General features: G+C 36.1%; 1 protein-coding gene across 1 annotated transcript in view; it reads left to right on the forward strand.

The window, feature by feature from the left end:
* The window catches only part of DCC (DCC netrin 1 receptor), a 766,352-nt gene that overhangs the window by 618,553 nt on the left and 122,004 nt on the right, over positions 1-25,795 (forward strand). Inside the window, exon 16 of the mRNA XM_042909706.1 lies at positions 20,310-20,405. Within this exon, the coding sequence (XP_042765640.1) occupies positions 20,310-20,405 (96 nt within the window). The remainder of the gene's footprint in view (positions 1-20,309; positions 20,406-25,795) is intronic.

Here is a 25,795-nt window from a genome sequence, read left to right on the forward strand (position 1 = left end):
GAGACAGAAAAGACACTTGGATGGAATACAATGAATACTGCACAGAGGGTTTTTGTTTGTTTGGTTTTGGGGTTTTTCCAAGCTAAGAGCAAAGCGTATTTACAGTAAAGAAATCAAATTATTTCTAAATAAATAAATAAAAGCAGAGCCAGGAATTATACCCACCAGAATGAAAGTAAATGACTTATCTTTATGGTAATCTAATTCACAAGTATTACACATCAATTAGTCATCTCTGAGCAGAAATCAGAGAACACTACTAGACAAATCTATATTTATGGAGAGGATGTAGGATTGGGGCAGAAAGATTTTCTTCTTATGCTTGACCTTAATCCTATTAAAGTCCTTTACTACTATGTTATCTCACAATTGTGAGTAACAATTCAGTTCTTAATTGTTACTTTCTATTTTTTCCAAATCTCTGATATTATTGCCACACCATCTTTTATTATTTGAACTTGCTGTGAATTTTTAGAAGCTATTATTTTGACCACAACTGTGGGATATGTGTCTGATGACATACAGAAACCAAAAGCATGGACATATGTATTGTCAATGTCAAGTGAAATGTATTTAAAGAATATTTTATAACGAGTAGTTATAGATTTTTATAAAAGTAGTATGATATTCCATCTCTTGACAATAACAGGTTGAAAATGTCCATTTCTTTCTTGGTCCTTTACTTGTCTGAATGACAGTGGGAAATGTTTTTAAGTTTCAAAATGCCAGTGTATACGTTGCAATGATTTTTTTCTGTTGTTGGTCAGGTTACTTAGACTTTGTGTCCTGGTTTCCTCAATCTGTCAAATGAGCGTAACAAGCACTCCTGGTCTTCAGAAGAACAAGTGTGGGAGGAGAAAATAGGTCCCGGTGGCGTGGTGGAGGATGAAGTTATTTTTGAAACAAGTATCATGTGTCTTCAGGAATTAAATTTGGTTTAAGATTTTTTTTCTCTTTTCTGAATAGGCTATTACTATAAACATTTGAAACTTTTTTTATGCAAAGACTATTATTTTCTGTAAACTATATTTTATAGTTGATGAAGTTTGTATAGTAGTTTTTATAGTTATTTTGAGTTTTTATAGTATTTGAGGAGAAAACAAGAGGGAAACTGATACTAATAATGTTCAATAAAACAAACATTGTTTATATTGCTATATATTAAAATCTTAAGAAATTTACTTAATATGTGCCTTACAAAGATTAGAGGGCGTGCACAGCCCATAATAATGGCAAAGAATAGCATTTATTGAACACTTAATATCTTCCAAGCAATAAAATATGCCCTGCCTTACTGGATCCTCAACAATAATCCCTGAAGAAGAGTGCTCTGACTGACACCATCTTATAGATGGGTTAATAAGGCAAAGAAAGCTTAAATGACTTGCACCAAATGTCTTAGCAAGTAAGTGACAGAACCAGGACTCAAACGGCTTGACTCAAAGCATTTCTTAACTATGCTATCATATTACATTAGCTTCAGTATCTTCTACAGCTATCTTGTGAAAGTCAAGTACAGCTTTGAAATGTACCTAGCAGGTGGAGCCAATCCATCGGAAGTTCTAGAGTAATTTTCTGAAGTCTTGTCATTTTTCATAGGCAGTTAGTACCTGATGAATTCTTCAGGCATTTTTTGTTGTTGTTTTTCATGAATATTACAGAAGTTTAAAGTCTACTTCCCCCCGCCCAACTTATCTCTCTTTCTCTTTTTGTGTGTCTCTCTCCCTCACATACACACACACAAAGTCTCTTTATGCTTCTTTGTCCATTGTCTCTTCTATGTGTTTTTTCTCCTCAACTGAAGTCTCCCACCTCAGCTATCCAAAGTTGCCCATAATATGGAGAGAATATATATAATTTGTATTTTATTTAAAAAATATATTGAATTGAACAGTGATGACTTCTATAGTAAATTGTCAGTAGAACAATTTATTTTCTCTGAAAATAAGTTGCCTCATATGGAAGTGTGGGCCTCCAGTGCTTTGCCTGATTCCCTAAGAGTCAGTGAACAGATGAGAATTGGTTGTTATCAGTGAGATACATTTAGAGGTACAAAAATCATAATAAATAAATTGTTCAAGATCATTAACATTATAATAACAGCAAAATAAAATTACTTGGATAAGTCTGTTCAGCTAATTAGATAGAGTTATTGGAGCATTTGTGTGTTTAGAGTTTAATGCTGTAAATCAGCAATTCTATCAACATATATCAAGTGCCAAAGAGAGAAGCAATATTGCCAATTATGGCTGAATAGAAGGAATACTAAACTTGGAATCAGAGACTTAATTTAGAATCTGGTCCTTTTTATGGTATCCAGAAGAGCAATGACAAATAATAGAGTTTTTCTAAGCCTCAATTTCCACACTGCCAAATAAAAAAAAAGCAAAACACAGGTTTCTTGAGATTATTTGGAGGATTAAAAAGTAATGTATGTAAAACCACTTACCATATATTTTTATAAAGTCTTTTTTTTTCTTTTTCTGCTTTCACAATTAGAGAAAAATCATCCCCATTTTCTCATGAGAACATAACTGCAAGTTTGGCTGGGAAATGTAATCTTTATTTTGCCAAAACATTGTCCCAGCACATGTTCATGGATTTTCTGATTGAAGAAAAAGTGGAGAATGGACAGAAGGAGAACATTACATTAGTCAGAGTTTTTTAGAGGAACAGAATGAATAGGAGGTGTATATTATATATAATGCGTACACACACACACTCACACACACACATACACTCAAGCTAGAGACCTAGGAAGGTTGGCGAGCTAGTGATACAGAATTCAGTCCATCTTCAAAGGCCTGAAAATCAGGGCAGCCAATGCCATAAATCCTAGTCCAAGAGTAAGAAAAGATGAGCTGAAATGTCCTAACTCAACCAGTGAGGCAGGAAAAAGAAGGGGAGTGAATTCCTCTTTCCTCTACCTTTTGTTCTATTCAGGCACTCAATGGATTGGATGATGCCCACACACATTGCAGAGAGTAATATGTTTTGCTCAGTCCAACAGTTTGAATGCTAATATCACACACACACACACACACACACACACACACACACACACACACACATCCAGAAATTATGTTTAATCTGAGCACCTTGTGACCAGTCAAGTTGACACATAAAATTAACCATCACAAACACTAAGGGTTTTTCCTACTATACCATATTACAAAATGCAAAGGAACTTGGAGAATTCTAAAATCCCAACTTTTATGAAACATTTCCACATTAATAAGGCAAAAATAACTTGGGGGGAAATATTTTTGTATTTTTTCAAATTGTCTTTTACTCTTTCATATGTGTGGATAATGTGATGATATCCAGATATCACATTTACCAACTTGTTTTCCTATATACATTGCTTCATAAGTTTCAAATTTGTAAATGTTAGACATAGTCTTTGAACACTTTTGTAGCCCTCCCCACATGTGTACACACACACACATACACACACACACACACACACACACACACCCTCATCATGATGTTTCTCACATTGTTGGAAATTTTGTCCTATGCTAAATATTCAGCACTCTTTCTGAATTCTACCTTCAAGGATAAAGAAAAAGCAGCAAACTTTTCATTTCCCGAGTGAGGATTAATACTTAAAACCATGGATGGGAGCCCAGTTAGTCCATTACCAGATTTAATGGTTTTTGAAGGGATCAGTTAGAAATCATTATAGTTGATGGGTAAAGGATGAGACCAGGAATATGTGAGTGTTCTAGTATTGAGCATTTGTTAAAACAGCCATTAATCAGGTGTTAACCTTACTATTTATAATCATAAGCAAAAATGCAGCACATTAGAAATGAGCCTACTTGTTAGAATTATTCATTTGAAAATCAGTCAACCACAGACTTTCCTGACATCAAAAAGGCTGAAAGAACACTGGGTGATTGCTTAGGAAATTTATGACACCAACATGAGTATCTTTCACATTCCACAAAAGAAATACAACAAATCTTTTGCTGACAAAGCTGTAGTCATTACAGATTTTATATTTCAGTTTACGGAGGAAGAGCTTCTCTCAAGCAGATGGCTTGTTTTATCACAGGAACTTTCTCACAGGAGAATCGCTTAGGAGAAAAACTTCAAATAGATTCGGGTTGAATCCTGAGTCTACCAGATATAAGCGGTTTGACCTTGGCAAAGATATTTAATCTTTTTGAGTACCAATTTTTTACCTTTAAATTTCTTCATTTACCCATTAATTTTTCATTCAACAAACACTTTTTAAGTGCTTACCACATGCCAGAAACTATGGTGGGCACTAAGGATATAAAAATAGAGAAAAATGTCCCCTGCCTTCAGAATGAATCAGAATGCTCATCTCTTATGATGAGCATTAAATGTGTGTGCATTAAAAGAGGGAGCATGTATAAATAATTATCACTGTTCTGAATCATCCTGGTAATTATCTTATTCTCTTTTGAAAAGAACTTTCCATGGGTTGTCTCTTCTAATTTCATCCAAAGGCAGCAACTTTAGCAATATACCCAACTACTTGACTTCAGCAAGACACTTTGTCATCTAGCCAAAGATAAGTTTCATGTGTGACCTTCTTTACAGTTGTGGATGGCTGCATGACTAAGTTCTGGCCAATGAAGGAAGTAAATGTGACATTGCCATGCTCAGGCTTTGTCCCCTCCCAGAATGCATGAGCACATGTGAGTACTCAGACCCCTTTCTTTTTCTTGCTATCCACAAGATGACCAGGAATTAGAGACGGAAGTCACAGAGGATGGCAAAGTCACATGACCAGCACTGCTCTATTTTGGTCTTTCTTAATTATAACAGCTTGGTTGTATCCTAACTAACACAATATATCTGTGACATATACAGTTAATACCTAAATATATGTTATCTTGAATGCTAGAAAGGACATCAACATGTTAACCTTCATCACTGAAAAATACTTTTTTAAAAAATATTTCTTGATTCATCTTTCAAACTAATACTGTGTTATTAAATATCTAATTCTACTTCCCTACTTTACTAATTTTTTCTTTTAGTCAAATTATCTTATAATAATTACAGTACAAGAAATATTGCTTATACTCACAAAGGAAAAAAAAATCTTAGTCTTTGTTGGTGTCCCTTCTATTTTAAGTAATACCTAATAAAGTAAAATTCATGAACAACAAAATAATTAGAGCAATCTTTTGAAATCTGAACTCTTTATTATATTTTTATAATTTTTTAAAATTTATGTAGTCTTCAAAACACCCAGACAGTTTTGATATTTGACAAAATCGAGAAATAGTATTTAAACAAGTCCTATATCTATTTCTTTTTTTTTAATATGAAATTTATTGTCAAACTGGTTTCCATACAACACCCAGTGCTCATTCCAACAGGTACCCTCCTCAGTGCCCATCATCCACTTTCCCCTCCCTCCCACTCCCCATCAACCCTCAGTTTAATGAGAAACCTATATATATTTCTAAATTAATTTTCTAGATTTGATCTTTGCCTTCTCCACAATGCATAAAAACTTCTAAATGTAATAGGCTGAAATAAATATAACATAAAAATGAGAATATTCCTTTTAGCTGTGTAGCATTGATAGGAGTACACAGCATATTATGATGTTTAACCAACAGAATCAAATTTATAGAAAGAAGTGAGTGCTTCCTTATCTGGGTGACTCCTTAGGATTTTAAACACTTAGATAGTGATATTGATGTTGACAGTGTCTTTTAGAAGTATCTTTTGAAATCTCTTTTAGAAAGTACAGCATGTCCTCTTGAATTTCTTCACTGATAGAAAATTTTATTGGAAGATATAATTTAATATACCAATTAACAGTGACTCAAGGCCAAATCTTATATATAAGATGAACAATAAATTATAAAGCAATATTTCAGATGAATAAAGAAAAGCTTGAAAATGGTGAGATTATTCTTGTACTTGCATTCTATTTTAAGTTTTGTTTCTCCCATAAATGGTATATTCAAATATCCAGGAGCAAAGACCAGAGATATCTCTTGCCTTATAAGTCACCTCGGGGTTAGGCCACCTTGTCTGAAGTATAATCCCAGTCTACGATTTTCAAAGGAAATGGCACTGATGGGTGTCAGAAGGAGAGAAAGTGACCAGTCCTGGAAGAATGCTTGTGTTTCTTTTTTAATCTACAGAGTCAGATTAGTTTTTATTCTCAATGTTTTTGCATAGTCCTAGAAGCGGTGAAATAGAAATGCTTTTGCTCACAGCTATACCATCAGGATGATCTTGCAGACTTTTAAGAGACAGAATAGGCATCAAAGAGAAAGTTATGACCCAAAAAAACATGAACAAAGTTTTAATTAAATATATAATAAATAGTTATAAGAGGTGGCAATCAATACAGGTTAAAATAATGAAACAAACACCATTGATTGAATGTCAAACCAGTATCTAGTAATTTTAAAATACAGTATCAATAATACATATGTAAAATAAAGATATTACACTTGACATTTACAGATTAAAAAAACAAAAATGGAGCTTAGAAAATTGGTCAAGAATATGTACCGTTTAAGTAATCAAACTCATTTTAAACTCAGGTATGCCTAATCCGACTGCCATGAGCTTACCACTCTGAATTTCACTTTTTAGGGTGAAATCTGACCTAGAAGGAAGAACTCTGTCCTTAGCCTTAACTCTGAGTTCAGTGGTTCTCACTGAAAGCTAGGGGCTCTGTGAATTCAGTAAGGTTATATCCAGCCGCGTTCTAGGTCTGTAGCCCCTTTAGAGTTTACATGTCTAAATGTTCTCCTATACATAGTTACCCTCTTCCTGGGTGTCACTAAACAAGATGTCAAAGAAAGCAGCTTAACCACATGCTTGTCTCCCCACAAGTGGATAGGTTGTTACTCACTATTTCCCTTTGCCTACCATCTTTCAGAATTTTCCGAACATGAAGTTGTATTACAATCAAGGTCCATTTAAAGCAATCATGTATAAAACTGTCAATTATGCTCCATTTCTATATCAGTAATATAATTTAATATATTTTGCTGGGACTAAAGAGTCTATTTCGTTTCCTATTTCATTGCCTTCTTGATAGTGACAGCATTATTTTACTTTTCCCATCTATCTACTGAATATTACCATTAATGCTGACATTCAGTTGACTCTTGGCTCAGCTCATTGTAAATCCATTTGATTTTGTCTAATTTGTTTCCTTCCCTCTCCTACCCACTCACCCCAAGACAATCCAAGTGGGTAACTAAAACACTAGTTGATTTTCTTGGGAACTTAGGTCAGAAACTCTATTTGTGATCAAAGGGTCTAATGCTGCATTCCTTGTACCATTTACCATTGGTAGTTATTATATTTACCAGGTCTTTATTCTTACCTAGTTATTCTGACTTTATTCCTTTATGTTTTATTAAAGCAAGAGGTTAAAAAATTAGTTCAATTTTACAGTTACCTTAGAATTATCATTAATTTAATGTTCCTTTCTATTATTAACAAAGTTATTTTCCATCTAGTCATATTTTCTTGAGTTGAGTATGTAACGAAATGAGCAACAAGTCCAAATTTTAGAGGACAGAACTGAAAATTATGAGGACTTAAGAGTTTCTTAGTTATGGTAATTTTAGTACCATGGGCATAGAAATTAATTAAGATGTATATGAGATATTGAGTCATATACAAAACAACGCTTTATACTTACCTTTAAGTGTAATGTTTGTGTGCAACCTATTAAATTAAAGTTCAGCCCAGACTATAAAATCAGAGTATGTATAGGTAGTGTTATTTCGTATTTGAAGAGAAAAATAGCAGCAGGAGCGCTCGCGATGAATCTGCTCCATCTGCTCTTTACATTGCCCACAAGCCCCTGGTAACCATGGCAACACCACTGGAGAGGAGGGTAAACAGAGCTACTACATAGGTATATTGTCCAACATGGAAAGCAATAACCATGTATGACTCTTTCAACTTAAATTAATCAAAATTAAATAAAATGAGAAAAGTCCGTTCCTCAGTCTCTTACATTTTAAGTGCTCAATAGCCAAATGTGACTGGTAACTACCATCCTGGATAGTATAGGTAGGAAACAGTTACATCATTAAAGAAAGTGCTATTGGACAATGCTGTTTTATAGTACTTTGTGTGTTACCTTAAATGGCACTTGGTCTGAGATAATGAAGAAACCAGAAGCAACAGTACGTGGAGAAATGATAACTGTGGTTGTAACTAAATACTTCACTAATGCATGTAGGCTGCATGTCACTTAAGTGTTTGAGTATCATCTATTTGGTATACTGGGTAATTAAAGGGCAGCATTCAGATAACAAAAGACATTACCCAGATGAAGGCAGAAACTTGAGTGAATATAAAACCTGACAGATTGAGCAGGCTACTTTGACACACACACACACACACACACACACACACACACACACACACACACAGTCTTAGACACTTATTGAATGAAAAAGCAAAATCAAAATATAAAATAACAGTCCCCATGACATATGCTAGTGTACCATGTTAGGGGAAAATCAAATGGTATTTATATGATATTGATGTGCCTCACTAAAAAGTAAAAATTTTAATTTGGGCTCTACTTAAAATGATGCATGGTGAAGTCCCAAAATTACTTCTGGTTGTGTCTTTATTTCTACTTTTCCATTTCAAAGAGAGTGCGAACTATTTGGAGCCTCTTGCCCATCCTGTCTTATTCAGTCTTTATCCTGCAGTGACCCATGGACAGTAGGACAGACCTGGCTTTGAATTTAAGCACTGTTTCTTAATGAGTTCTATGACCATCACTAAACCTGAACTTTCTCATCTCTAGAGTGGGGACATCACTGTATCCATCTCTTAGGGTTCCTGTGAAGATAAGCATGATAGAGCATGGTAGGTTGGTATCCCCTGCACCAAATGCTCACAAACCAGGACTCAAGGCATTATTGTAACACCTACTCTTTTTCCCCAGCACCTGTGTATTCATATGCTTATCAGCCTTTCTCTTCATATCTTCTGTTTTCTATTTTTTTCTACTTCCTTATTCCCTTCACCCTTCCTTGGAACTCAAAGGAATGAATCAGGAGAGTCAGAAGAGAATGAGCCCAGAAAGTAAAGAAAAAGGAGAAAGGAAGTAGGAAGAGAGGAAGGAATGGCAAGCACTTGTAAAAGGGAAAGATACGCTTCCTCTTTCAGTTCCTAACCAAAAAACAACTTTAATGTATTTTATTCTTTATTTATGCTAGGGAATCAGTTTGACTTTTAAACCAAAGTAATGATTTGTTTCCTTGAATTAACTAATAGGTGAACAGTATTTTTGTTTTTTTAAGTCCTTAGGTGGTCATACAATATTAACTACTTGTCTTTTATCTACTTCATTCTTTTCTTCAAGAAATATGAACACCAAGAAGAAAACTTTTATGTGTTTGACTATGTTGTCTCTGGAAATTTCCTAATGTAAAGCTTTGTTGAGAAACTATTTCATTAAGTCCTCCATTAGTAAGCTGCTGGTAGAGCTTCATAACCTAAGCATTTGCTCCATCATCTCTCCAACTCTGAGTGCTCTCTGCCAAAGCAGACCTCGCTAACTAGAGCAGGTGAAAAATGTTTATTCTGCTCTGGTTGGTGACTGGAAGTTGCCCTGCAGAATGGTCACAGAAAACCTCAGACCTCGTTGCCCGAGCACTATGGAGGAGCACGCCTGAGCACGTGGAAGACATGCAGCTCCACCTGTATCGTCTCTGGTTGAGATGAAAGCAAATGGACGCCAGCCTCACCATTTCTAAAATGGAAATGATTGCCCCTGCCCTATCCACTTTGGGATATTGCTGACTACTTGATTAAAAAAAATATTTTTAAAATCAAAGCACTGTATACATGAAACAGCTTGCTTTTCTTCAGTGTGATGCAAGATACTGCATAACTTTGCTATGATTCACCAAGGTAGAGCCAGCCAATAACTCTAAGAAGATAAAGTCTAGTATGAGCCTAATTAACCTCAAGACAACTAGTTAATTCAGTGGGGAAAAAATAGGAAACCAGTTATTTGGGAGAGTATCTGGAGGAGTAGATGCACTGCTTTCCCAAGACTTAAGGTAAGAGTTCACCATACCACAGGTTATTTATATACAATTCTTACACGAAGACCAAATCCAATCTGTTTTATCAGTGATGCCACTTCCTCCCTATACCAAACAAGACAGAAACAGCAATTTTTCTCTCCCTCCTTGACTTCTTAGTCCCAGCAATAAGTTCATCTCACTGTCAGACTCAAAATCTTGGAGTCATTCTTGATTTTTCCCTTTCCCCACTACCCCTCCAAACACAGCTACAAAGTATATTCTTCACACCCATCTTTTTTCTCTTCATTTGTACTAAACCACTCCAGGCCAGGCCCTTGTGATTTTTGTCTGGACAATTACAGTAGCGTCTGAGGTATACCCACTTTCAACCTCTTTTCATCTTTTCTGGACCACATGGTTCTAAGGATTTAATATCCCTAACGGCCCAATTCAAAATGTGTAAAAAATGTTCAAGCTGCCACCTCTTCTTGTAAAAGACAAGTAGTGCAGAGTGTAAGAGGCTGAACTTTGGAATTAAAAATTCTCCCCTATACTTATAAAAGGGGGATAATTATTCTTCCTTTCAACAAATATTAATTGAGTACTTACTACATGTCAGACACTGGATTAAGGTACAGATTACATAAAACAAGGGATGTGGGTCAGTCAAGAAAGCATCTAATTAGGCACCCAATAAATGTTAGTACCAGGAAGAGAAGAAACCGTTGCTGTCTTTAAGCTTTGCTCCTAGAGTGTGTGATGCTACAACCACTATGAGCTTGCACTTGTTTATCCCACTCTTTCTTCTCAACCTTTCGTCACCAGAAGATTCAGCAAGACTGTCGTCTTCTCCGCAAAGCCTCTCTGATTCTAGAACACTTTACTGTGATGGTTTTTAAGCTTCCAACACAGCTTCTTCATTACAATATTCCTCAAATGGCCAGTGTCAGAAAGACGAGAGATACCAAATGCTGGCATGGATGTGGTGAGAAGGGAATACTTCTGCAATGTTGGTAGGACTGTCAGTTGTACAGCCACAATGAAAAACAGAATGGAGGATCTTCAAGACATTAAAAATAGAATTACCATATTATCCAGCAGTCCTACTTCTGGAATAGACCCAAAAGAAATGAAAACGCTAACTCAAAACAATCTATGTAATAGCATTACTTACTGCCCCCTCCTGCCATGTTCATAATGGCATTATTTACCATAGCCAAGACAGGGAAATAATCTAAGTGCCCATATTATTATTCAGCCATAAAAAATGAGGAAATTCTACCATTTGCAACAACATGGATGGCCCTTGAGACATGCTAGATGAAAGAAGTCTGACAAAGACAAATATTGTATGATCTCATTTATATTTGGAACCTTAAAAAAAGCTCATGAAAAAGATGGCGCACCTGGGTGGCTCCGTTGGATAAGCGTCCAACTTCGGCTCAGGTCATGATCTCACCATTCATGAGCTTGAGCCCCACGTTGGGCTCTGTGCTGACAGCTCAGAGCCTGGATCCTGCTTCCAAGTCTGTGTATCCCTCTCTCTGTCTTTCTGCCCCTCTCCCACTCGTTCTCTCTCTCTCTCTCTCTCAAAAATAAACATTAAACAAAAATTTTAAAAAAGAGATCAGACTTGTGGTCACCATAGGAAAAGAGTAGGGGAGGAGGCATTGGAAGAAGATGGTCAAAAGGTATAAACTTCTAGTTATAGGATAAATATGTACTAGGGATGTTACATACCACATGATGACTAGAACTAAGGCTGCTGTAGGATATCCAGGAAAGTCGTTAAGAGAATAAACCCTAAGAGCTCTCATCACAAGGAGATTTTATTTTCCTTTTTTTCTTTTTTTTTTTTTTTGTATATATATGAGATGGATGTTAGCTGAACCTATATGTTAATCATTTCACAATATGTATAAGTCATGTCATCATGCTATATGGCTTCAATTTATACAATAATATGTATCAATTACTTCTTAATAAAATGGGAAAAAAGAAGAAAAGTCATCAATGCAAATAAGGGCTTTTTTTCCATCATCTTTCCATAATCTTTCTAGGGTATACCTAGAAAACTTAAAACTGTCTCTTAAACACAGAAGATGCTCAGTGATAATTCATAAATGAATAAATGAATGAATGAAGAATAATTGAATATGAATTTGCAAGTGAGAAGGGGAATTGTTGCACAATCTCTTTGGACTAGTTTTTCATAAACCTGCAAGTATCAGAAAATGCAAGTTGGAATCAAGAAATCTGAATTCTACATTGAGATTGATTAAGGGCTTGCTGTTTAGACTTCATGAAGTAATGTAACCTTGCTGTGTCTCATACATTCATCAATTCAACAAATTTTTGTTAAGCATCTTCTATCTGCCAAGCAAGAAAACATTTCCTACAAAGTTTGTTTTTACCTAACTTCTTTCCTGGTGATAGACTTTGGTAGGTTAAAAAAAAAATTCTCTTAACTCTTCTTTTTGGACTCAAATACTCACACAGACTAGCTGAGTATCTGGTATTACAAGACTGGTTAATAAGCAAGTCATAGTATAATCTGACCATTCTTTGGACAATGTTACTAGAAAAGGAAAAACAAAATGAAACAAACCAAAATCTTCATAAGGGTGCTGGTTAGATTAGCTATTAATTAAATTTGCAAAGAAGTTTATGTAATGAAGTAGAATTGAGTATTGAATATATTATATAAATTGCATCTTTCTCGAATATGAATTACTCATCCTTTTAACAGATCAATGCAATCAGCTCTATTTGCTATACACCCATTATACTTAATTAAATGGTTCCGGTCCAGTGGGGTCAAAGGTGTCCAATAACATTTACCATCTGACAGCAATCCAGTGGCCTGTACTCTATGCATGTGGTAGCCTGGTTCACGGCAGTGAGCAGGCTTCTGCATTAGGAAAACAGCTACCACTCTAATTTTCTCTAATTGACTTGTTGGCAGTGCTAATGGGAGGGCAAAAGATGCAGGAACATGAAGAGTGGGCCCCGACAAGCACTTGGCATGGATAGGTCCACTGATGAAGTACATAATCTATAATGAATGAAGGACTGCAACCTGTCAATCTGGCACGTGCCAGTGGCATTTAATTCACACCAAATATTAATTAAAAATAATGATGTTCTTCTCACTGGCTTTTGTTACCAAGTACAGCATCTTGGTTTAGTCCCTGAGGAGCTTTCCACAGATCTTTTGATTCAGTCCCTCAGCCCCAGAGAGCCATTCATCTCACTACCTTCAGGAAGGCCTCAACAAAAGGTCTTAGAATAATGGGTCTCTCACCTACCAAGTGTGTAGGGAAGGAGAACCAAGAATCCTCTCTATTACCCATCCCTTTTCTTTACAACCCTTATAATCAGTAAATGTGCATTTATTCACTTTTTTTTTGAAGCCACAACGAAGACACTGGTTAGTAGCCATGTGTTTTAGATTCTCAAAGAGTTATTAAGTATTTTTCAGCCTTCTTTTTCCCAATCCAATGTATTCTGTAAGAAAAGTTGGCCAAATAGTGATAAAAATCTGATCAACAATTTGAAATCTGTGTAACCGTTCAAATTTTCCATAATTAAAAATAATTCCCATGGATATCCACCAAAATCCAAGTTATTTTAGTATGATTCGATCAAAGTGAATTGAAATGAGAAAATACTACTATACTTTATTTTCCAGAGGCAACTGATACATTTTCAAGCCATGTATCTGCATCATTTCAATAAAGCCAAAAAATAAATTTGCTGTCATAATTGTCATTAAATGTATTCCTTAACAATGGGGTCTGACCACAATTAATGGTTAATTCATTTGCAATTCATTATGGTATTAAATGTGTTTAACTCATTTCATTCTTCTGTAGAGGGAGCAATTCTAGGCAATTCTTTTGTGATTTACTGGTTTTAAAGTGTAAGAGCTCTGAGCATGTGCAGAAAAATAGCTCCACATTGCCCTCTAGTGGTGCACTAGTAAATGGCACTCTCCTTTTGCATGGGGAGAAAACCCTTCTCTGTTGCTCCCAGCATCTTTTCTCCTCAACACAAACTCAAAGGAGATGCCAGTATCACAATGGAAAAGGGGATCAAGGCATTATATCCCACTATCCACTATTAAACAATAACTGAATATTTTTGTTATTGGTGTTCAGGCTAATTCAGTTTTGGATCAAGATTTGTGGGGGCATGAAAATTTCCTATTGCATCCTGAGGAGATCCAGGTGCAGTTTCATAAAAGCACTATACAGAGACCAGAGACAGTCCAAAAGATGTAAATGAGCAGGTAGAATATGAGGAAAATAAAGGAAATATTGGTTTTTTCATTAAAAGAAAAAAAAGTAGACAAAAAGGATTGTGGAGTTGACCTAGGTCTTTTATTTCTTTGTTACTTTATAAAAGTCAGTGAACTTACCTGGTCCTTAAATTGCTAACTGAAAACAGGAAAAGACCAGACCAAATCCTCTCCAGGACTGCTGGCTCTGAACTATATTCTTATGCCAGTGACAACTCCATTGCAAATCTGTTTACCTCTCCCAAGGCTAAGCCATTACCACATTTTACTTAAATTTAAGCTAGCTATCCCCTAGGATGTGCACAGCATAGTTGGGATCTGTGGAAATTGGCAATTTTGTAATTCATTAATCCAACAGCTAGGAAATTATAAAAGTTCAGACTCTTTGCTGGCATATCCATGGCTAGACATTAAGTGGGGAAGTTGCCATTACTCAGATTACCAGAGACTTGTAAGCAAGTGTCAGTATTGAAATGACAGTTATGTCACATTTACTATGGGGGAGGTTAAGAAATGATGAGTACTGCTCAAAAGCCAGATAGCAGCTAGATGAGGTACTGGTATTGTTATAATTCAGATTGAGATAAAAATCCAAACCAGTAAACTTGAGAATGAACCAAGTAAGATGCATTTTTTTCTCTTAAATGAGACATCATATGCACTCCAAAAGGCAGAAAGCCAATGGTGCCCAAAAGCTATGGAGGCTTTCGGAGTATGTTTTCTAAGGAGGTATTAACTGGGTAGTTGGGAGGTGGGGACCGAGAGGTGAAGGCATGAATGCAATGTCCCAAAAACCATGCTAACAGCTTCAGCTGTTAACTCTGAGCAGGAAGTGAACAGCCTCTGATCAAGTCAGACAGCCTTCACTCTGAATTCCAAATGGAGAAGTCAACATAAAACAATCATACCTAATCACTTTGCATAAATGAGATTTGCTTTATTATTTTATTTCACACTCCTTACTTCCTTAGTATAGTTTCTACTTTGTTGCTGTTGATCTTATGGTTGACATGTTAACTAAGGAAGCCCAGACTTCATCATTTATTTTTCCATGAATAGGTGTAGATTTGCATGTAGTTGTATATATAGGAATCTGAGTTTATAGATTTGTGGCCTACCTTTCATACGCTGATAGGCTAGAAGACTGCCTTCCACATGCTAATAACAGCTTAGAGTGGTGGCTCCATTCCTTAGGTGAATTACTTAGATGTATTACTGTCAAGCATCCTCTCTGCCCTATTGTATCTCACACCTTGTGACTAAATCTCTCTCTCTCTCTCTCCTCTCTCTGCCTTTCTCCTTTTCTCTCTCCCTCAGATTTAAAAAGTCAAACCAAGCCAAACCAAACAAGAATCAAAACCCTAATTCCCAAGCACATGAGTTTTGGAATTGTTAACCTCTTCCTCACTCTCTTGATAAATACATAGATAAATGCAAATATATACTATATGTGTATAATGTAAAACCAAATGCAATTTTACCCACAAAAAGGCAATTATATAGGGTTTGAACATAATGTAATTGTTTACATTGTAATTGTGCAGATAAGTCATGTGTATGAAATCAGACGTCGTCTCCATTTCAATAACCATAAAGGATGCTTTTCCTACTAGAAAAGTATTTTTGCTGACACATCTAACTGCATTTTTAACATACGCCTTTTTCCTGAGATTTTTTTCTATTTTCTATTATCCTTCTATCTCTAAATCCTACCCATATCCTCAAGCCCTAGTTCCAAGTCCATTATCTGCCAAGAAGTCTTTGATGACCCAGTCCATCACTAATTTTCCAGTCCTCTAAACTCACATAGCATTCACAAGTAGTGTCATATACTGTACTGCTTAATTTTATGCAATCTTTCATTGTTCATTGTTTTCTCTGCCCAGAATTATGGTTGCAAACTGACAACAGAAGTCTATCTTTTGTAAATAATCTTGTATCTCCAAGAGTATTTATCACTGTTGACCGATTACTTTCTTATTAGTAAACTAGGTTCACAGCAAAAATTAATAAATAAATATCCTCTTTTGTAGGGGAAGCAATTCACTTAATTGAAGACTTTTGACTACATTAAACATAATTTTATTCTATCCCTCTTGCTATATTGTGGCTCATTGTGGTTTGGAATGTCAATATCTTGAATGCTAATATTTAGGTTACATAAAATTTCATGAAGAAAAAGTCATCTAATCAATTTTCAAAGAACACTGTCAGAGATAAATTCACTTATTTTTTTAAAATGTTTATTTATCTTGAGAGAGAACATGAGCTGGGAAAGGGCAGAGAGAGAGGGAGAGAGATAGAACCTCAAGCAGGCTCTCCTCTGTCAGCCGAGAGCCCAATGCAGGGCTCAAACTCAGGAACCAAACCATGAGATGATGACCTGAGCCGAAACCAAGAGTCAGACACTCAACTGAATGAATCACCTGGGTGCCCCTAAATTCACTCATTTTTAAAGCTTTTTTTAATCGTTAAATAAAAGACAGATAAAGAAAACTACATGCAACAAATATATAGCTTAGTGAATTATCATTAGTTAGACTTAAACTGTTTCTTTGCTCTATTCCTGCAAACTGGCATTTGAATCTAGAGGTTTGATCAGACTAAGTAGATTCCATCCTTTGGCAAGACTCTAGAGGGAGGGAGTTCTTTTATTCGGAGATACATAGTGCCTAGATATCTGTATTTTATCTTAGCCATCACAAATACTTAATGCCCATATCCTTTTGTTCATTAGAGCTGCAAAATAGTAATATTTGAATTCTATCATTGGGTTTTTACTTGTTAGTTGGAATGAGATTATAAGTGGATGCTTCCCCTCACACTCTGTTGGTTACACAGTCATAGAGTTTATTTAAGAAACACATAATATTTGATCCTTTACCTAATTTTCAAGACAACAATTTGGTTCTCTGTCAACCTCAGAAGTCACCAACTTTTATTATTTATTATTTATTTATTTAAGTTGATTTATTATGAGAGAGAGAGAGAGCGTGCACATGCAGGGGAGATGCAGAGAGAAAGGGAGAGAGAGAAAATTCCAAGCAAGCTCTGCAAAGTCAGCACAGAGCCTGTCAGGGGGCTCAAGCTCATGAACTATGAGATCGTGACATGAGCCGAAACCAAGAGTCAGATGCTTAACCGACTGAGGTGCCCCACTTTTGTTACTTTTTAAAATATCTTTATGAATTCATACATTCACATGTATTTGCTGGGTTTCAATTCACTGAAACTCTTACCTTTATTGAATCTCAGATTGTCTTCATCTTTGGTCTGCTGGAGGCTCTTCAATTTGATTCCTGAATCCATTTGACATGAGCCTATTAGTCTTTGGTTGCTTCCTATTTGGTTACATCAACATGTTTCAGGCTTAATTGATATGCATCCTACCTCAGTCCAGGAATCAACCAGGTTTTCAAGGACCCCTTGTTTCTTGAAGTGCAAAAAAGTATTTTTCTCAAAATCCTAATCGGGACATTAGGGGTGCTAACAAGCACCCCTACTGACAATATCTCTAGACTTCTTCAGTGGGTAGAACTACAACAGAGAGAAAATGCCTTTTGAGTTTAAACTGAGTTTTTCCAATTAAATTTTAGAAACATAAGACTTTATAGACTTCTTCTATTTTACATCAGTGTGTCCTTTAATCCACACTAATTTTCTGGTTCTTAAGGACACGGGATGATAGGATTATAATTTCTCATGATTATTCATTTGCTTTATCCAATATTGCATTAGTCTCAGCTTAACAAGAATAATGGTATCATCAGGAATAATAATTATCAAAACATTTATTTTTGCATACAGTACCCCTATTCTCTCTTATTTTTGACTTATGATTATAGACTAGCTACAGTGTCAGAACATGTAGCCATTACAAAAATAAAATCTTCTCCTTTTAACTCTCACCTCGTCTTCGTTCCTAGCATTTGTCGTTCACCAGTTAACTATTGGGTTGCATCTCCCTTGGTCATTTAGGATGTCGAAAGCTCATTTTCTAGTAGCTCTCAGGATCAAGGAAGCAACATTCCCTGGTTGCATATATGTTGATACCAGCTTGGGTGTGCCATCATGTTTAAAGTTAACTTTTGCTAACTATAAAATCCTTGAATTACATTTTATTACCTTGAATATCTCAACTAAATTACTTCAATTCCCTCTGGCATAAAATGGGACTGTGCAAAAGTCTGATCATAATTTAATTGTCCTCTGATAGGTCATGTATTCTTTCTGTCCAGATGCCTAAAAGATTTTTTTTAACTCCCCAAACATTTCTTGAATTCCACTCTTTTGTATTTGCTCCATTGTCTTTCTTTGGTTTTCTTTTTCATCAGTTAGAACTGCATTACTCATCAGTTAGAACTTCCTTCTGTGCATCACTCTCTCCTGAATTCTATTTTACTCTCTCTTCGTTTCTTTTTGTTTTGTGTTTGTTTTTCCTTGAGCTTGTTTGTTCATCAGTCACGCTTTATTTTGAAAATTGTGTTTTTACTTACCTATTCTTTCTTGAGTTATGCCACCTCACTTCTATTTTTTTTCTAATTCTAATTTATGTTACTCTTGAATATCTGGCATCTAATTTTCTTAATGTGGTTTAGCTCATTTTGAAATAGTCAATCACAGGTGTGACCTACTTTCCTTGTGTATTTTCAATCCCTTTTTGGGAGTGTGCTTGTCTATAGAAGTGGCATTCTCCTCATTTTATTTTGTAAGGCATTTAACCTCAACAGACTTTTGTTGCTTGCTTGCTTTCATGTGACCTGTTTTCCTATGTTCCCTATGTTCCTGTTTAATGTGCTTTTCTAAATCCACACAGCTCCTTCTTCTGTTGCTTTCATTGGGCCAGAGCTCAGGACTCTGTAAATTGGAGCCTGTAGGTCACATCTGGCCCAGGTCCTATTTTTGTTTGGACCCCACTGAACTAACAATGGTTTTTACATTTTTGAAGAGTTGTAAACAACCAACCAAACAAACAAACACAGGTGAATACATGACAGAGACAATGCGATCTGTAAAGCTAAAAATTTGCTATCTGGGCCCTTTATGAGACAAGTTGGCCAACCCCTGATACACACTGAAAACTGTATGGCAACTTGCTTTCTAAGTTTTCATGATTATTCCTCTCCCCTACTTTTATCTAGACTTTCTCTTCCCTTTCATTTCTGTTACTTCTGTCTGCTCAGATTGTAACTCTGTACCCAGTACTTTGTCTCCAGCATAAGTCCTGTTCTGGAGAGGAGATATTCCAAGCTACTTTTGAGTATTTGTATTTACTCAGATTGGTTATCAGATTGGTTATGTTATCAGATTGGTCTTCTGCATTTTCTAGCATTAGGTGATGGTTATTTTAGAATTACCCTGTTTTCAGGTTTGATGCTTCCCTCTGATTTCTCCTACATAGCTGCTGATAACATGCAAGTCCTAAGGTTGGTAGTGGTTTGTCCACATCCAGTTGTATTTCAGAGTTTGAGAGTATATACAGCATATCACCTACTTTTGCTGTAATTATCCAGATGCTTTTGGTTTTCTATCTAGTCATTCAGTCTCTCTCTCTCTTTTTCTTATGTTTATTTATTTTTGAGAGAGAGAGAGAGAGAGAGAGAGAGAGAGAGAGAGAGAGAGAGAGCAGAGAGAGGGAGACACAGAATCCAAAGCAGGCTTCACGCTCTGAGCTGTCAGCACAAAGCCGGATGTGGGGCTCAAACTCATGAAACGTGAGATCATGATCTAAGCAGAAATCAGATGCTTAATTGACTGAACCACCCAGGCACCCCCATTCAGTCTCTTTTTTTGTGGAGATTCAGGAAGATCAAAAACTGTATTGTCACCACTGCCACCTAGTTCCCAGAAGCAAACTCACTCATTTTTAAGCAACAATTTACTTAATAGATCATATTAAATTGTATTGGGGGAAAATGTTTATCCTGGATATTTCAGTACACTAAATAAATCAACATGTTTATTTTCTTTCTGTTTTTCTTCAGAGTCAAGTTCCCATTATGTCATCTCCCTAAAAGCTTTTAACAATGCAGGAGAAGGAGTTCCTCTTTATGAAAGTGCCACCACCAGATCTATAACAGGTAAGCTAAAATAGTTAATCCTCTCGTGACAAGGTAGTCAGTGTTTGAGTTGTGGTGGCAAAAACAAAACCAAACGCCTAAAGCAAAATAAAACAAAATACAAAGAAAAAAACCAAAATGTATGTAGTCATGTTCTGAGCCTTATGAGTATGTATGTGTGTGTGTGTGTGTGTGTGTGTGTGTGTGTGTCTGGATATGCATGTATACACATATACACACACATATTTCATTATTTTCTTGGTTTTCAAAATTGAGAGGAAGTCAGTCTATAAATTAGTATGTGGGCTTCGAGAATAGGGATCTCTTCTTCTCTGTCTTCTTCAATAGCTCATACTTTGATTCCCCAATACCACTCTTCATTCTCCTGAGCATTTTGTTTCATCTTGCAGATCAGCACAATTTAGGCAGGAAAGTTTCCACATAAAAGCCACCAAATGCCCAGATGGCCACATGCTTCTCTACAGAGGATCCTTCAAGCCAATATGACAAGGAAGGACTGACCTCCTGGGACTGGTTTGGACTAGGCTGAGTCATACAGGTGGCCTTTCCCTGAACCAGGAACTACAGGTCACTCTAACAGTGCCCAGAGCATCATGACATTGGAAGTACTCGCTGCTTCTGAGGTTTAACACCTCTGGGAATTCTTATGTGAGTTGGAGTGTAAAGGCAGCACACAAGAGAAAAAGAGCCCAGGGAACTCAGAAAGGAGTGAGATCCAGGACATTTATGGAGACTATTTGTGGAGTAAGGCTGGACTTACTCAAAAATAGAATAAGTACAAGGCACCAGGGTGGCTCAGTGGGTTAAGTGTCCAACTCTTGATCTCAGCTCATGTCTTGATCTCAGGGTTGTAAGTTCAAGCCCCACATTGGGCTCCATGTTGGACATGAAACCTGCTTTAAAAAAATAGAATTAAGTACCCCCTTATTCTGTTCAGAATCACTAGATTCTGGGGGGAGCTGTTCAGAGTCACTAGAAAGTCACACAAGCACCTCCAAGAGCCTTATGTCTAAAATCTGAAAGTAAAACTCAAGAGGTCCATCTTTTTAATGAACACTTCGATCCTGCCCCCTTTCAAAACTCACGAGCCTCAGACCTCATTTAACTCATCAGCTATCTTCACCTTAATGAGAATAAAGGATCTGAGAGCAGGATTTCATAGCAAGAACTGGAGGACGTGGAAAATTACTAGATGCCTCCTGACAAGGAGAAATAAATCAAAATAGAATAAATAGTGGGATTCTTTGCTACCCCCTAAATGTATGTAAACTTTGTACAGTTTATTTTCCAAACTCACGATCTCCTTTCATAGACTATCTTAAGAATACACAGTTGTAAAATGAATTCATATGATGGTTCCCAGAATATACCATCACTTTTTTGATTTCAACCAGATTTTCTTGTAAGGCAAAGTTGTTATTCCACAGTCTCCTTGAATCTTTCAAGGTCTATGACCTGCCTAACGTGGTATGCAAAATTTGGGGTATGTGTCAATAGATTCATTTATCTGGGGAGACCGTTTAGGTCTCTAATTGTGTTACCCAAGGGACTCATGTCTCCCCAGAAGGGCACATAAGAAGTATTACCTTAGAGAATCTTTACTGTCAAACATACGATCTCTAAACACAGAGAGATGAAGCATGTGGAGGTCCAGAATGGAAACATAATGTGATGGAGGTATCTAGAATTTTCATTTCCCCTTATGTTCTTATTCTGCCAGCAGCAGGACTCTTTGGGAAATAACGAGCTACTTTAGCTGTACTTGTCCTTCCCATAATTTTTTTTTTAGTCCATCTTTTTCCTGCCTCTGGTGAAAGATGTTGAGCACCGGCTCATCAACAGGACTTTGAGCTTGTGGTCAGGCCACACAAATTATACTGTCACTAGTCGTTTCAAACTATTTTCGTATCAAAAGTAGAGCCCACAAAGAAGGGACACTTAGATGACCACCCCCCAAAAAATCAATTTTTGAGCAGAAAGTAGTAGTAGTAGTAGTAAAAATAGAGTTTAGATAAACTGAAGATAAGTTGCTCAAAAAGAACCATTTGGGACATTAACTTCTGCCTTCACATTTATTGTCATTGTTTAATCCTCAGCATATGGCATTCCCAGAGTGGTTTCTAAAATACCAGTGATCCATAAGACTATTTTTTTTCCTGATTGGACTCTAATCCTAATGGATCTGGGAAGTAAATGGATACCAAAACTTAGAAATTGTGTGAGGCATTTTCTAAATGAAGCAGAGTCAGTAAGGGGTTGAAGAGGAATGAATAAAACCAGTTCTTTCCAGAGGAAAAGTATACAATTTTCTTGGATGTGGCAGACTTATTGTGTTTCCCCACATCATGGAGAACAAAGGACAAATAAATGGAATCAAAGGTTAAGGCTCTGGGAGAAATTCTGTCAATAAATGTGTCATAATGCCACAGAGAAGACATTCTCTGTCTTTGAGCTTCTCCCAAGTATTCCCTTGGGAAGACTTGGAAGAGGACAGCATAAAGTAAGTAAAAAATCACAGGCAATAAATGCATCAGGCTGGAGTAAGTATCAGGCCATGGTGCTTTCTACAAGTATATGCTCTTAGATGTTGGCACACTCTGGAGCCTCATTTCATCCTGAATATATTAGTATTAGAGCTGAGGAAAGTTTCAAATGGGTATGTGAAGAGTTTTTAGTTTTCAGTAGAGCTTTTTATTTCTTATTGTTGCAAGAACAAGACATTTTGGGCCTGGATAAGGGAAGAGGGCAAAGGAATAAAGAGGTGTGTCGTTTGAACTTGTTTATTCTCAACTGTTTCATCAATGTCTGAATGAAGTACAATCCAGATGCAAAATTATGTTATTATTTTCAAAGCTTGCTTTGAACTTTGGCGTGTTAGCCAAAAATTCATGAACTCTTACCAAAACATCTATTAGGAACCAAATAGGCTTCTCTTTTTAGCAAAAGTTTTGAGGCTATGTTTTGCCCTTTTAATTTTTGATTTATTTAGTTTTTACTCTTGAATATAACCACTGCAAATCAGTAGCATATAAGGCACCTGAAAACCGGAAAAAGTTGTTCAGCAACAAAAGAATATTTTTAACTTAACTACTCAAGCAGTTTCTCTCCTGAGAGAAAGAAAATTAGCAGTGTATGTGGCATTTATGTGTTTAGTGTAGGGCTTGCCATCCACTAGAACATTCTGCTTTATTGGAAAATTTCCATACCTATACTATCCAAGATGATAGATTGGCTTCTATGGCCATGGAACACTTAAAATTGGCTAGTGCAACAGAAGTGATTTTTTAATTGTATTTAATTTTAATTAATTCAAACTTAAATTGCCCATGTAATTAGTGGCTCTTGTATTTGATGGTACAAATTTCCAACTTAAAGGAGATAAGTGACAAGCCATGCCTGAAAACAAATTGCCTTAAAAAAGTCAAGAAAAACTTGGCCAGAGATAGAAATTCTTAAATTATGTAAGTCCATAGATAAATTCCAATAAACAACATTACTTGAAATTTAGGGAACGCATTCTGGAACTGAGACTCCAAGAAACTCCACAAGTCATGAAAAATATAGTATTCTACAATCCAAAAACAGCCAGGCTGAATGCTAACATTTCTTTTAGTAGAATTGCTACTTTTCAAAACCTCATATATGGCACCTGTGGAAGATTATTATTATTCATATAGGTTTAAGAGCCAGATTAAGCAAAGAAACAACAAATCAGGTATAACACATTATATCGGTCGGTCAACAAAGAAGTTTGTGATTCAGAGCAGTCTTCCTGTGTGTATAACCTTCTTCTTGGAAAGTCGGCTAAGAATAGAAACAAGTGAGGCAGCACCAGCCTCAGTTTGGCCAAAACACCTGCCACCAGGGCACCAACCTGATGACTGATCAGGATCCTCCTTGATGCTCTTCAGCTCCCCTTTCATCATTTCATAAATCCATTTGGGTTTAAAGGAGCCCTTAATAAAAAGACACATCAAAGGAAATATGGAAAGCCTGGGCTCTGTCATTAAATTTTAAACACACATTTTTCTTTCTCTCTCTTTCTCTTTTTTTTTCCCCTTTCCTTTTGTTCTGTTTTTGTTTTCGGGTTTTATATTTTGCTCCAAAGACCACAGCCCAGTAAACTACTAAATAATTCATTGGAAAACAGAGCAATGAGTAGGGGATAGGCATTTGAAATACAGTGGACAAAGTGAAGTAATCAACAAAACCAGCCAGCAGCTGCTGTGCTTGGAACTAGGCTATTTAAAAATATAAGCTCTGTATGTATACTGCTTCAGATATTCCACATTTTACCAGGTCATCATAGGCCCAGCCTGAAGGCTCTTTTTTCTTAGTGAGAATACAATATTACATGATTTAAAGGTAAAATTTCAAAAATGTAAAAGTCCTAGGTATAAAATCAAAGACTCAAAATTGGACCCTTACTACAGTCAGAAAATAAGCTCCTCTGATTCTGATACCCCCACCGTAAAAAGAGTACAACATTTTTCTAGAGGATTTTATAAAACCACACACAGCATTATGCAGGTTCTGATTATGTTAATGGATCAAAGCATGTGTGTATCTCACACAGTTCGTTCTGTCTCCCCGTCAATAACATAAAGTCTTTCCGTGGAACCTGACACTTTGGAACAAGTAATATAGAATCTAGGTATGCCTTAAAAGTCTAAAAACTTATCTAATTACTCTGTGAGAATGTGGGTAAAACGGACACTTCCATGCTTTCTTTAAGGATTTCGATCTGAGAAAACCTGCTGTACCAAGTGCTACAAGAAACCTAGTTATCAAACATATCATTGGACCATGTGGACCATGGACTTGGCCAGTTTAGTTTTATGCAATCATAGCCATAGACAGAGTGCTAAGGACTGCAGGGTCCTTTGGTCTTTATTGTTTGTTTCTTGCTTAAACAATACTTATGCAGATATAAGCTAAGCAGTAATGAAAGCGTTAGGGAAACCAAATCAAGTTAGAAAGGGAGAAAAATAAACAAACATAAGCAAACAGGTATTAGATAGGCATTTATTTCCTTTACGGCAGGAAATAAACCAAATGCTCCTTTGGATCTTGTTATTTTATCTGTGTATTTATAAAACTGTTAAGTTCTATGCTAAACATTTTAAGAAGCAATGTGCAACACTCCAAGAAAAAATGAACTTTTAAAACATATAACTAGAAGTGACCACCAAAAGTGGAGTTGATAAAACCACTGTAAGGAAATGAGTGAATTATAGAAAATAGTCAGTTATTTTTATAATATAGCAATACTGTTTCTAATGAGTTTTCCGATTGAATTAATTGTATTTTTTTCTGTTCTTCTCATGTTCCCTTTCATCATTATTGCCATGCATTTAACTCATTGTGATGTGTTACCACTGATATTTATT

The sequence above is a fragment of the Panthera leo genome, chromosome D3 (genome assembly GCF_018350215.1).
Source record: "Panthera leo isolate Ple1 chromosome D3, P.leo_Ple1_pat1.1, whole genome shotgun sequence".
NCBI lineage: Eukaryota > Metazoa > Chordata > Mammalia > Carnivora > Felidae > Panthera > Panthera leo.